Source organism: Tauraco erythrolophus, chromosome 7, assembly GCF_009769465.1.
Source record: "Tauraco erythrolophus isolate bTauEry1 chromosome 7, bTauEry1.pri, whole genome shotgun sequence".
NCBI classification, from domain to species: Eukaryota; Metazoa; Chordata; class Aves; order Musophagiformes; family Musophagidae; genus Tauraco; species Tauraco erythrolophus.
This window is the reverse complement of record NC_141471.1, coordinates 39,559,520-39,571,634: the sequence shown is the minus strand read 5'-3', so window position 1 is coordinate 39,571,634 and position 12,115 is coordinate 39,559,520. Positions and strand designations below refer to the sequence as shown.

Below are 12,115 nucleotides of genomic sequence, written 5' to 3'. Positions count from 1 at the left end.
TGTCTTCTCCTTGGTGGGGATTCCTGTTTGTCTTTGTGTCCTTGTCATGTGGAATGGTATGCAACAGGCGGTGTCGTTTTGTTCTCTTCTAGGTAAAGTTAAAACTCAAATGTTTGACCTGCAATTTTTCTTTAAGACTTCAAATACACTCTAGGTTTAATGTTAGGGAAGAAACATGATTGCCTGGGATGTTCCAATAGCTGGACAAGGAAGGGACAGCTGTTGTGAAGTGCATTACAATTGGTCACCATCGTTACAGACTCTAAAACTCCAGTTTAGGATGTGTCTCTGATACTTATTTCCCCCAAAAAAAAACTCTCACCGTGGCAGATACCTTATTGTCCCAGGGAAGGAGGTTTCCTGACCAATGTTCATTCTGTTGTTCTTGTTCATTCTTCTCACGGTGGAAACGTGGATATAGCTCGGAAGTTTTTATAGCCAAATTTCTGAGCTTTTTATCACTGCCATTAGTGACGAAATCAGAATAGATCAGATTGCCCATGTCTGTAGTTTTTAATGCCACTCAGCGTGGGTTCCTCTGTCTTTTGCCCATTCTCTCAGATCCGAGTTAAACTTCCATCCTGTTTGTGAAATATGCTCGTATGCAAAAACCTTAACAGCTCTGTGGTTTGTCCATTTGCAGTTGCTGAGCATTTGATTTTGATGTGGAAAATCAAATTTTGGAGAAGAGAGTTAGCATCTTTTTTGCAATCATGTAGCGAATGCTTCTTTACTTTGAACATCCTAAAAGTACTGTGCTTGCTGGTTGCTTTGTGTGTCAGTGTAGAGCCACTAAAAATTTCCCTGTTACAGGATTTTATTTATTTATTTTTGTGGCAATTCAGAAAATTTTGAGCTTGTGCTCTTGAGGAACTTGCATGCTTAGAGTGACATTTATATGTTTATATAAACTCTTGGTCTTTCCTAAAATGGTGCTCTTGTGATGTTTTTCCGAGCGGCTTTGTAGTTCTGATTTAATTCTTGTTTTCTACTGTATACCTACTACTGCCGTCTGTTTTTTTAAGGTCTCCACAAGCTATAGTGTCATTCACAAGTCAATGATTTAGTAGTTCATAGTTCAATCCACAATGTGACAGTTTTTATTATTACTGTCTAGAATCAAGTCAAAGAGCATGCACTATTAAATTTGTACTGAAGATCTTAACTAGAAACAACACTGAGGTTTGACAGATTACAGCTGAAGTGACCCTCATTGCTAAAGACTTTACAAGTTCTGAAAGCCTAATAAATCTTTTTCTTCTTTCAGTGGATGATAATACAATTAATTTTCAAGTTCTAGTTAAGTTACGTGTTTTTAAGATACTACTGTGTGGTTGGACATACTTCCAAAATGTTAATGGCCTCATTTATAAAATTATATACCTAAACTAAACTTTTGTGAAGTTTAAAGTTGGAATGTAAAAGCCCAATATTTTAATGTGTCCTTTTTTGTGTGGAGGAACAAAAAAATTATTTAGAGTAGACAGTTGCTCTACCTTAAAAAATGATAATTCTAAAAACTGTAGCAAAATCTGCAGATAAAAGTCAGTGTTCTACTGACTCTCGAGTGTAGCACTGGGACTTCACACTGAGAGAGACCTTTGTGGTATTAGACAGTACCAAAGAATTGGAAATGTTTTGTAATCATGTTCTTACACATTATTCGTGAACCCAGGAATTACAAATCATGCTGGCTGAATAGTCCTCTCTCTCTGACCTAACTGAAGAATACATTAAGTGAAGTGTTATGTTTAAAAATAGTTTCACTTAGAAGGAATGCTTATTAAACCTATTACAGGGTATATTGGAATTGAAACTCTTTCAAGGTTTATGATTGTGTATTTAGGGTTGATTTCTGCCAGGAACAGATGGTATTGAAGGAGACAGCTGATAAGTGATACAGCAGAAAACACCTATGAAATTATATTTTGCAACTGTGATCATGAAATAATGAAAGTATTTTAAAGTGTTATTGCAAAATTTGGTTTCGAAGAGCATGTAGAATAAGAGTATTTTTTGGAAAAGCATGAATGCAACTTCCCCCTTCACAAAAACTCCTAATTCAAGGATTTTCGATCAGTAGATGTTGAACTATTTGAAGAGCAAATTGAAGTTACATTCTAATATACTCTTGGGGAAGTCATAGTTGGGTTACGGCGGTCTTACTGGATATATGCGGGATAACGGAGATCTGCCTTTAAGGTATGTAGTCTTTAAAACTCTCTGTAGTCGTATGTAGCTATTCTAAATCAATTGCTGAGATAGAACCTAAACCAGGAATAAATTGTTTTATCTCAAAGGATACATACTACTTTAGAAAGAGGTAGGTTTGAATGCTGTGTGTTTAAATTCGCCATAGATTTGTCCAGTGTAGAAGTTTTTGATCCATGAAATAACCAGCGAAACAGTTCAAGCCTGTGCTTTAGGTAAAATGAAAGGTGGCATTACCCTTGTTCTAGATTAGGGGAGTTATGTAGAAGCTTATGGCACCATCCCTGTCCGTTTATTCCAAATTTTATTTTAAGGGGGTCATAAGGCCTTCTCCTATGCATTTATAATGTTGTAATCCTTACAGAAACTCCTATGCAGATGAAATGTTTGGGAAACTTGAGAAATGCAAGTACTGTGAATGGAAGGGTTATGTGTTTTTCATGTAATGCAATCCAAAGGTGCATATAAATACGATGTTTGGGGGTTTTGTGACACAGAACTGTCATTCTGAAAATGAATTCCTTAAGGACCAAGCCCTTTTGTTGTTTTTTAGTTTGTTGATAGTGTTGGCCAGTATCTGGAGTTAAACTTTGGAGTTTTCTACTAGGAATATAAATTTCTTTGTTGTTTCTACTGGAATACCAACATTCTCTTTCAACTATGTAAAACCTGCCTGATGCAATTAGCGTGATGTGTTTCCTTACTAACATTACAGCTAATTTAGAGTTGTGAGAGTCCCCTTTGCCTTGCATATTTTTGAATTGGAAAATGAAGGTGGCACAACTCTTGCTTTTCTGTGTTGTCCAATACTGCAGTAATACTGCAATATGTGGCATTAAATAGTACCAAGTGTTAGATTTTACATTCTGTGTAACAGTGACTTTTACGTGCAAAACCTCTCTTGAAATGTTTATTTAGTATCATTTAAGTTCACAAAATTAAAGGAACAGCACTAGGGCCAATATTTATATTAATAGGATAGATCAGTGCTGCAAGATGTCTGCTTCCAAAATTGCTTGTTAAAACTGGAAGTGTGAGTAGTGTTATTTGCTGTAATGCTTTATATGCAATAGCTTGTATTTGCAGATGAAATTTGCTCGTCAAATGATTACTGCTTTTTAATAAAAAGTAGTTGATCTGTGTAGTAGTATTTTAGTAGCATATAAAATACAGAATTGTCTTTAATTTGACTCTGATTGCATTTATTAAAATTCACCAATAAAATGTAAAACTTCAGTCAGAACAGAATTAGAATTTTCTTTTGGTGAGAGCTTGCTGAATGCAGCATTTCTGCTTTTGTAAGAAGTTCTGAAAAACAGGTTTTTATATACTAAACCAAAAACTTTCTCACAGAAAAGTTAAATTAAAAAAAAAAAGTTTAGAAGGATCAAAAAGTACCAGCTGTGAAACTGGGGAAAAAAAAGACCTTAGGGCTTCTGTCAAAAGACCCTCAGCATGCAGAATGCTTGTGGTCGATAGAGACCCAGAGGCTTGGGATTGTTGAAATACCAAGCTGTGGGGTTGTCCCAGAAGATGACAAGCTGTGAGTGTCCCAGCAGGGCTGTCCCGGTGCTGTAGAGCAGGGAAGTTTCCACCAGCCCTCTGCACACATATCCTCCCAGTCTGTACTCCCTGCTGCGGAACTGGGATTTTGGCTTTGAGTATTTCTAAGCTGTCAGCTTCAGAGCAGCAAAACTGAAATGTTTGCATGACTGGAAACACACAGCTTGGAAACAGGAGCACTGGAGTGGAAACGTTGCTTGTGTTTGAGCTGCTTTCCTGTTTGTATCTTGGTGGTTTCAGGATACTCAACAGTTTCTATTAGCAGAGGTTGGATTTTTGGAGAAGTGTGGCTGGAATTTATCAGAAATTTGGACCACCAGTGTTTCAGGAAAATACATTTGAGGTTTGGTGATTAGCATTTTTCTAGACAAACAGCTCCCTTCTCTCCACTGTTTCACTGGAAGATTTCTTCTTTGTTCTGTCAGGTTGGTTACTTGTATGGCTTCTATCACTGAGATGTTAAAAAGAAAAAAAAAACTCTAAACAAACCAAAACCAAACAAACCAACACCACAAATATGATGAAACTTTTGATAATAATGAGTTTTGCCCTTTAAATGGCGAATGCAGTTTTTGCTTGCGTTCCCGAGTGATCACCATCTCTACAAAAGGACGTACTCATGGCCCGGCTTATTTTCTCTAATTCTGCAGTGAAATTGCAGACAGTGTAATATCATACTCATTTTTCTGTGCTCCTTAGACTGTAGGTTACAGGCCCTTTAGCATTATCAAAAAGCCTTAAATGGGGTTGCAGAATATTAGCTAGCTATAGTAGCTCCGCTCCTCCAGACTGGAGGAATGAAAACTGATTTTCATTGCTGGCTGGTCTTTACTGCCTTTGCGCTAGGGAACTAAGTTTAATATGCGTATTACTTTTTCCCTTGTGCCTCCTGTCTTTTTTTTATTATTATTATTTTTTATTTTCCCCTAGATGGCAAGTCCTCAATGCCAGGGGCAGTCTTTTTTTTTTTTTTTTTTTTTTTTTGTCATAAACATCTAAGGTGCAATTGAGACATACTGGCAAGTAATTGGTACTGTGAGGCATTTCGTGTTGCTAATGATAAATAAGTAGTAGTGGTTCCTTATTCAGGTTGCATCTGTGTCAGGGTTGCACTGCTCAATTTTGAATTACTTGTGTGTAATTCAAAAAGTTGCGTTAGGAAACATTGACATGGTGGTGTCTGTGTAAATTCAACTTTTTCTGGGTAGGGACTAAAGAGGGAGTAGGTCGTTTGGGGTGACAGGTTATGTGCATGGTGGTGTTGTATTGGCAGAGGTTGAGTGTTCCAAGTTCTGAAGTTTTTTGGTCTCGGCTCTAGTTTTGCTATCAGATCTCTCCTGCCATGAACTTTAATTTTCTTCTTGTATGCTGCTAGCTCTGGAGTAGGGATTCACTGACTAAGGTTAATTTGGCAAGGGAGAGGAATGCTTTTCACAATAAAATGTCAACTAAAATGTGTGTTAATTTTACCATAGTTCTGACACAACAGTTGAATTAATAGAAGTGTCTTGTGACTTAAAATTTCTTGCTGCTTATAATCTTGATCCCTCACCCACAGTGTATTTAAACTACTAAAAAGATACAGACATCTAAGCAGAGCTTAGGTCAGAACCACGATGATGACTGATGGTCCGTCTCTTCTGATTTCTCAGCAGCCTTCCCTCAGAGAGCAAACTGGTTGATTCTTGCTCGTTTCTGTCACTCACTGTGATGTGAAAGTGATCTTTTTTTTCTGATTAAGCTATGAACAGATGCAGGGAAATTGGCACTGATCCTGAAAGAGTTGAGAAATACTTCTTGTTAGACTTTCAAAAGTGGATCTTGATCAGTATATATATTGTGTATGGCTTAAGTAAGTTCTCTTACTTGCACCTTCAGAAGGACCTTAGATCAGCCTGAACTAATCAAAAATGCTGAGTCTTACTTGCATCCTCCAGAATGTTTTCTGCAAAATAAATGGCATCTGTTCCTTCTCTTTGCTTATCTACAGGAAACAAAAGAGTTGAAATTGGATTTCAGTATTTTTGCCCCTACTCACTCCAGCTTCTTTTCTATTTTCTGTTTAAAAAACAACTACTGAAACTAACCTTTAACTTTCCAAAGGAAATGTTTCTCACTAATTTTTGCATATGAAGGTGACATCATTTTTCAACTGTGTAGCACAGTATCAAGTTCTTGTCTCTGGAGACAAGTAAAGGGTGTTTTCTAACTGATGGTTTAATCCAAAGATGTGAGAAGCATCTGTGAATCTGTGTACATCAGGAAAACACTAGTTGACCATGTAGGTATTAAGAGTTTCTTAGGGAGAAGCATGCTTGTCTTAGTAAATGTGGCTAACATCTTTAGAGTAATTATGTTTTCTAAAATATAAAATGTACAATATTTGGAAGATGCACTTTTATGCAGTGTTTTTTCATAACTCATACAGAATGCTAAACCATACTTTTTTATTTTAAATAAACCTTTTTTCCCCCCTCTTACCACAGGATAATGAGAAAAGGACCCCTTTACATGCTGCTGCCTATCTGGGAGATGCAGAAATTATTGAACTACTTATTTTATCTGGTATGTTCTGTTCCTGTTAATGGAAAAAAAAAATAACTATGCACATCCAAAGAAATATTTATGTACATCTTAGTCTGTGTAGCTTTTATTGAGATATTTAATGTACTAGAAATTAAAGATGTTTGTACTGAAGTTTTGGTTTCTAGACTTATCAGTGTTACAATACTGTGTAGTTCTGTGCTAAAATATTTATTTGTAGATAGCTTTCTCAGTTATAGCTATTTTTATTTGTAAATTGATCAGCTCTAGGTAGTTAGTTTAAAGAAGTAATAGTGTATATGTTATAGGTAGATGTTAGCAGCATTGCTTTGGTTCTGAAATGACCTTCAGAAAAACAATTAGTTGAAAATAGACGATGGCATCCAGAGTTGGTTATATTAAGTATCCTTTGCTGTTGACTTAAGTGCACAGAATATAGTTAGGGTAGCTGAAAATTCTGAAATCTCTTATCTGTTTTTCTGTTTATTTGCACTAAGATGGAGTGCAAGTTCTGTAAAACAGTATACTTTGTCTTTTTTTTAAAAAAAAAAAAAAGTAGAAAGCTAGGAAACTAAACTAAAAACCTGAAAGCAAAACTTCATGACTGAGGTACTGAATTGATTGTCTTTGATCTTGGACAAATCTACCCATCATGTAGCTTGAGGTTGAATTCATGATGTAGAGCTTTAAGGTTAAATGGAAAGATTAAAACTTGTAACAATCTCATAGAACTGCTTTAATCTTAAATCTGCTTCATGACACACCTTACCTGTGCAAAGCTGGCTATTTCCACACCCCTACCCCCCTCCACATAAACCTTTAATAACAAATTTTACTTTAAGGAAATGTCACTTTTAAATGTCACTTTTAAGATTGTAGGAGTGAATTCCAGACTTTCAATTGAAGTTGCCAGGCACAATTTAATTTGTTTATGATTTAGCAAGATATAATCTTATTATATGTATTATATGTTCTCTCTATATATAATTATATATACCTGAAATTAATTAATATCACATTATGTATGTTTTTATATATATATTTCTCTGAGAAGGTGCTATTTTCTCCTATTAATAAAAAAAACCAAACAAATTCTGATGACTTGAAAATATATAACAATCTCTTTCTTCTGAAAAGGTATCTTGGATTTGGCAAGGATAGTTCTATTTGTTCAGGTTTTCACAATGATTAAAACAAAACCAAACTAAAACCCAAAACAACTATGTTATAAACTTTGCAAAATTGTTGTTAGCTGCTTCTGAGAGTGAAGCTTCTGACTGGTTTGGGTGAAGAGAGTCCAGTTAGCAGAACTGTGATTGAAGAAAATCTTTCTCATGCAAAGGGCTTATAGAAGGAGCAAGGTTCTAGTTCAGATAATAATGAAATGTCTAGTTCAGATATGAATGATTGGGGGATGGCAATAGGGGAAGAAAGGTTGGTCATGCTATTTGGGCACGTAGCCTGGGAATAAGTGTAAGAAATATTAGAGAACAAAGGAGGGAAGTGAAGAACTAAGAATTAGGGCTGTATGAATAGTCCAAAGCTGAGCTGTTGCATGGAGGAGAGGTTGTGCGGTGCTGCCGTGTCTACAGATTATTCAGGAAGACTGGGAGGCATTGATATGTCTCAAATGAAGTTTATTTAATGAAAATCAGGATTTACTTACACAAAACAACTTATTAAATAGTTGCAAAATCAAAAGCTTTGGAAGCTGTGGAATGTATAGGCAATACCATTCTAACCTTACTGTGCTCATGTGCTATGCTGTAGAAGCACAACCACATGAATTCCGTAGGGAGAGGCTGTGCTGGGAATGAATCCGGGTGGTACAGTGAAGGAGGCACAGATGCCGGTTGTTGATGCATTGGTAAGTGAATAAAGAGCGGCATTAATGGCAGGATGAAAGTGATGTCTTCGTGTTAAGGCTATTCAGTTTGAAAGGCTGTGCTCTACTTGAGCACTAATCTGATATTACCTGGTTGCAAGCTGTGGTTTTAGGCAAGCAGCTTAATCCAGACTCTTCAAAAAGTAGTCACCAATTTAGTCTTCCTCTTTTCTAAATGCTGGATTTGAAGTCTTTGTGGTTTGGAAAGCATGAGCACTCATAGCTCTTTCTCAAGTACTGTACCAGCTACTACTCTGAGAAATCAGGTCTAGGTGTCTCCAAATGCACAAGCCAAGAATTTTTAACTTTCTTAATTGGAAGATTGGGAACAGAGGTTAAGGGTATTTATCTTCTCAATTTCATAAGGATACAGAAAATTAATCTATTGTGTTTCAGCTGGAGATCAAATCTCTCCTTTGAGACAGATGTATAATGTTACATCTTGTCATAATGGATGAGCATTAGGGAGCAAATAAAGAACATCTGTTACCACAGCAAGGCTTGAAGAATGCTTGGTGTGTTGCAAGACCTCTTTTTGAACAATGACAAAACAGTTTGTTGAATAAATGTTTCTGAACAAGTCTCTTCCATGCAGTAAATTTGCGTGTAAAAATTTTGTATGTGGCTTTAATTTACCTATTGTAATGTATTTGCAGAAGGGATTGAATTAAATAGTGTAGATTACTTTAATCCTAGTATTTCTCACCTTGTGCAACCTGTAATGCCCTCTAATGTAGTTTTGCTGGAATTTTACTAGGAGTCACTTTGCAGATTTCCTGCTGTGAAAGCTATCCTGTGAAGACTGTTTGCTTTGACTTTTTTATTCTTTCTTCAAACTGGACCTCAAAATTACTGAAGTCAATATTAATCTTGCAGCTACTTAGTGGCTCTTATCTGATTATTTCTCATTATTCTCTATTCTTAGTTAAAGTGTGTATCGTATGTTACCTAGACAGTCTTTTTTAATTTGATTGGAATTTCTTTTGCACCCTCCCGCAGGTTATCCACGTTGCTTTCAAATATGTATTTTGGATCATATGTTGCTGTTATATCTTTATATATAAAAAAAGAGGCATAAAGATGTTTCTTTATAGTACACAGAAGGATGGAACAAAAGATCATATTTTAGTCACTTGAGAATCATAATTTTGGAAGCATTTTCTTCTTTTTATTACTCCGAAGGGTCATTGACACCCATCACAGTTGTGATTTTATGATGTACGTACAACTCTGCATCCTGGTGCACAAATACATCTGTCTACTTTGCATAATTGCACTGACTTTAATTGTGTACGTACTTGACAGCAAACTACTGAGAAGCAGAAAATTAAAATAATTAAGTCTTAAATAACTGAATGGCCCTTTTTTTCTTTCCAAGAAGGCCTGATAAAAAAATCAAACCCTTCTTTCAATTAAGTCCTGCACTTGAACTGTTCTTGGGAGGTTTCTTGCTTTATGAAAAATCGTTCTTTCTGTTTGTCCTGTGTTGTTTTTTAATGCCATCAGAGTCTGTTCTGAAGGCAAGTGACGTGAGGAGCAGGACAGATTAGTGTGGTCCCAGAATGTGTTGATTAGTAACTTTTTTCATGCGTTTTCTTAAAAATACCATGCAGAATATTATTGCTTTCACTGAAATCAACGTAATTCATGAAAATAAACATCTGAAATATCTGTTGTTTTCTTTTGAATAGATGTAGTTACTGTATTGCATTGATATTTAAATACTAACACAACACATTTCTGTTTTAGCCCAAAATTTTCACTGCACAGAGCTCAGCATACATGAGTGTGTGGTCAAACTCAATCTCATTAAGGTTTGGCAGCTCAGGAGTTCTTGTTGGGCTTTCCTCTGGGTCAGCTGGAAAATGTAGGAATCGTGCTGACACTGGAAAACAGTAATAATTGTTACAGTAATAACAGATTTTGGAGTACAGTAAAGACTGTCCAACATTACTCCACTCTACGTGTGATTCTTTCATTTAATTTAAAGCTATGCAAGCATTAAAAGTCCATGCAATGACAGTCGCACAGCTCAGCTGTTGAAAGGCTACCGCTGCATGAAGCTCGCTTTGTTGTTTGGGTGGCAGATGTACCCACATGCTGAAGGCATTTCACAGGGGCTCCTTTTACCCTGGCTGTATCTCTTGGCCGCTTCCTCTTCCTTGACAATGATGTTGGCCACAGTTTTATTTTTCAAGCTGCCTTAACTTCCCTCTGGCAGCAGTAATGGTCAGTTGCTGTGAAAAATGTAGCTCTGATGCTCTTTGAGAGAGAAACTGAAGCTGACTTATGAAAAGGTAGAAGTGTTCAGTAGCTCGAGGAGTCCAAGAACCTCATGTTGCTCTCTGAAGTTCGAGGAGGTGCTGGCTGAGATGTGGCAGAAACTATGAAGTTCTGAAAGGAAACAGACTTACATTGGCAAGGCAGTGAAGTTCTGGAGGATGGCTTTGACTTGATTGTGGTTTTCCTCCCTTTTGAGTCCAGTGTATCTCCATGTGTGTTTTGGTTTTTTTTGAGGGGTTGGGTGTTGGTGGTGGTTTTTCTGTTTGTTTGTTCTTTTTTAAACAATAAAAATAACAAAATGTTCTTGAAGCATCATTGTGGCTGGTCAAAAGGTATTCCAGTCCTGTCCCTGTCAGATTTTTTTCACTATTCTATAGATCCTTTACTGTGCATTTAGCTTATAAATAGGAAGAAGCTTTCTCTCAATAAAGTCTTATTCATTATTTTTGCAACAATAATTTTCCTAGTATCCAAGTTTTCAATAGGAAGTTACCCTAGATTTCTATTACAGATTGCTTCAAGTCACATCTCAAATCTTCTTCTACTTTACAAACTTTCTCTGTATCCCCTCCTGCATATTCACATACTTTTCTATCTAAGGAAAAGTTTCTTCACCATGTGTTCATTCCCCAGTGTAGTCTGAAAATTTCTGCTTGCCACTTCAAGTACTTCCATGATCATCTTCTCTAGATAAAAAGTGGATCATTTTAAAAAGGAGAAACTTCTGAAGCTAATACTAGCCCTTAGGAAAATAATTACAGTATAATTACAGTAGGACTGCTGGTTATGCTCAGTGACTTATACCTGGGATCTTCCTAATTTTTGCAAAGATCATTTCTAAAATTATTTCAATATACTAGTTGTTTAGACAAAGTTTGTTAGCTTTTTAAAATACAATCTAAAGATCTTATGTACATCTTTTACTCCTAAATAAACATTTTAGAGCTTCAAATACTGAACATCAGGTGTTTGTATTGCATATGTGAATGAAAACACTTTTACTTTATTTGCTTATGTTATGATATTGTTCAGTCGCTACCACATCTTGTGTAATAAAAAGGAAAACACCGTCCTTGGCAGTCTAAAAATACAGACTACAAACAGAACAGTGGAAGGCAATTCAGTACTTAAGACAGTATTGTAAGCAAAGATGAAAATGTCATGTCAGTTCTATTGTATTTCTTTTCTGAATCTATTTCCAGCTAGTGACGCATAAGTGATGTAGCGGCTGCATTCATTAGTCTTCTGGGGACATTTACAAATAGGAACAGTTCTGGTGCAGAGTAGCTCTGGAGGACAGACACAGCAAAAGCTCTTACAAGAGGAGCACAGAGGTGACGTGCTGAGACGTGGCTGTATGTAGCTATATGGCACTTTTATGGATGAAGGAGGCGGTATGTGGCTGTTCCTTGCAGCTTTTCCTGCCCAGTCATACATTGCCTATCTCTTCAAGAGATGGTTGAGATGCTAGCTCTTACTCGAATGCAAGGATGTTGACACAAATGAAGTAGCAACTGGATTGCAGAAACATATGTCCAGGTGTTGGTGTCTAATAGCACATTTAAACGTGCAATTGCCAGATATGGACTGACATAATTAAAGTTTCCAGGATTGTTCTCTAAATCAGTG

General features: G+C 36.4%; 1 protein-coding gene across 3 annotated transcripts in view; it reads left to right on the top strand.

Annotated features, from left to right (window-relative positions):
* The window catches only part of ANKRD28 (ankyrin repeat domain 28), a 130,330-nt gene that overhangs the window by 64,680 nt on the left and 53,535 nt on the right, over positions 1 to 12,115 (top strand). For all 3 annotated transcript variants that reach the window (XM_086614333.1, XM_009990805.2, XM_009990804.2), the window contains exon 3: positions 6,261 to 6,339. In XM_086614333.1, coding sequence (XP_086470459.1) covers positions 6,261 to 6,339 — 79 coding nt within the window. The remainder of the gene's footprint in view (positions 1 to 6,260; positions 6,340 to 12,115) is intronic.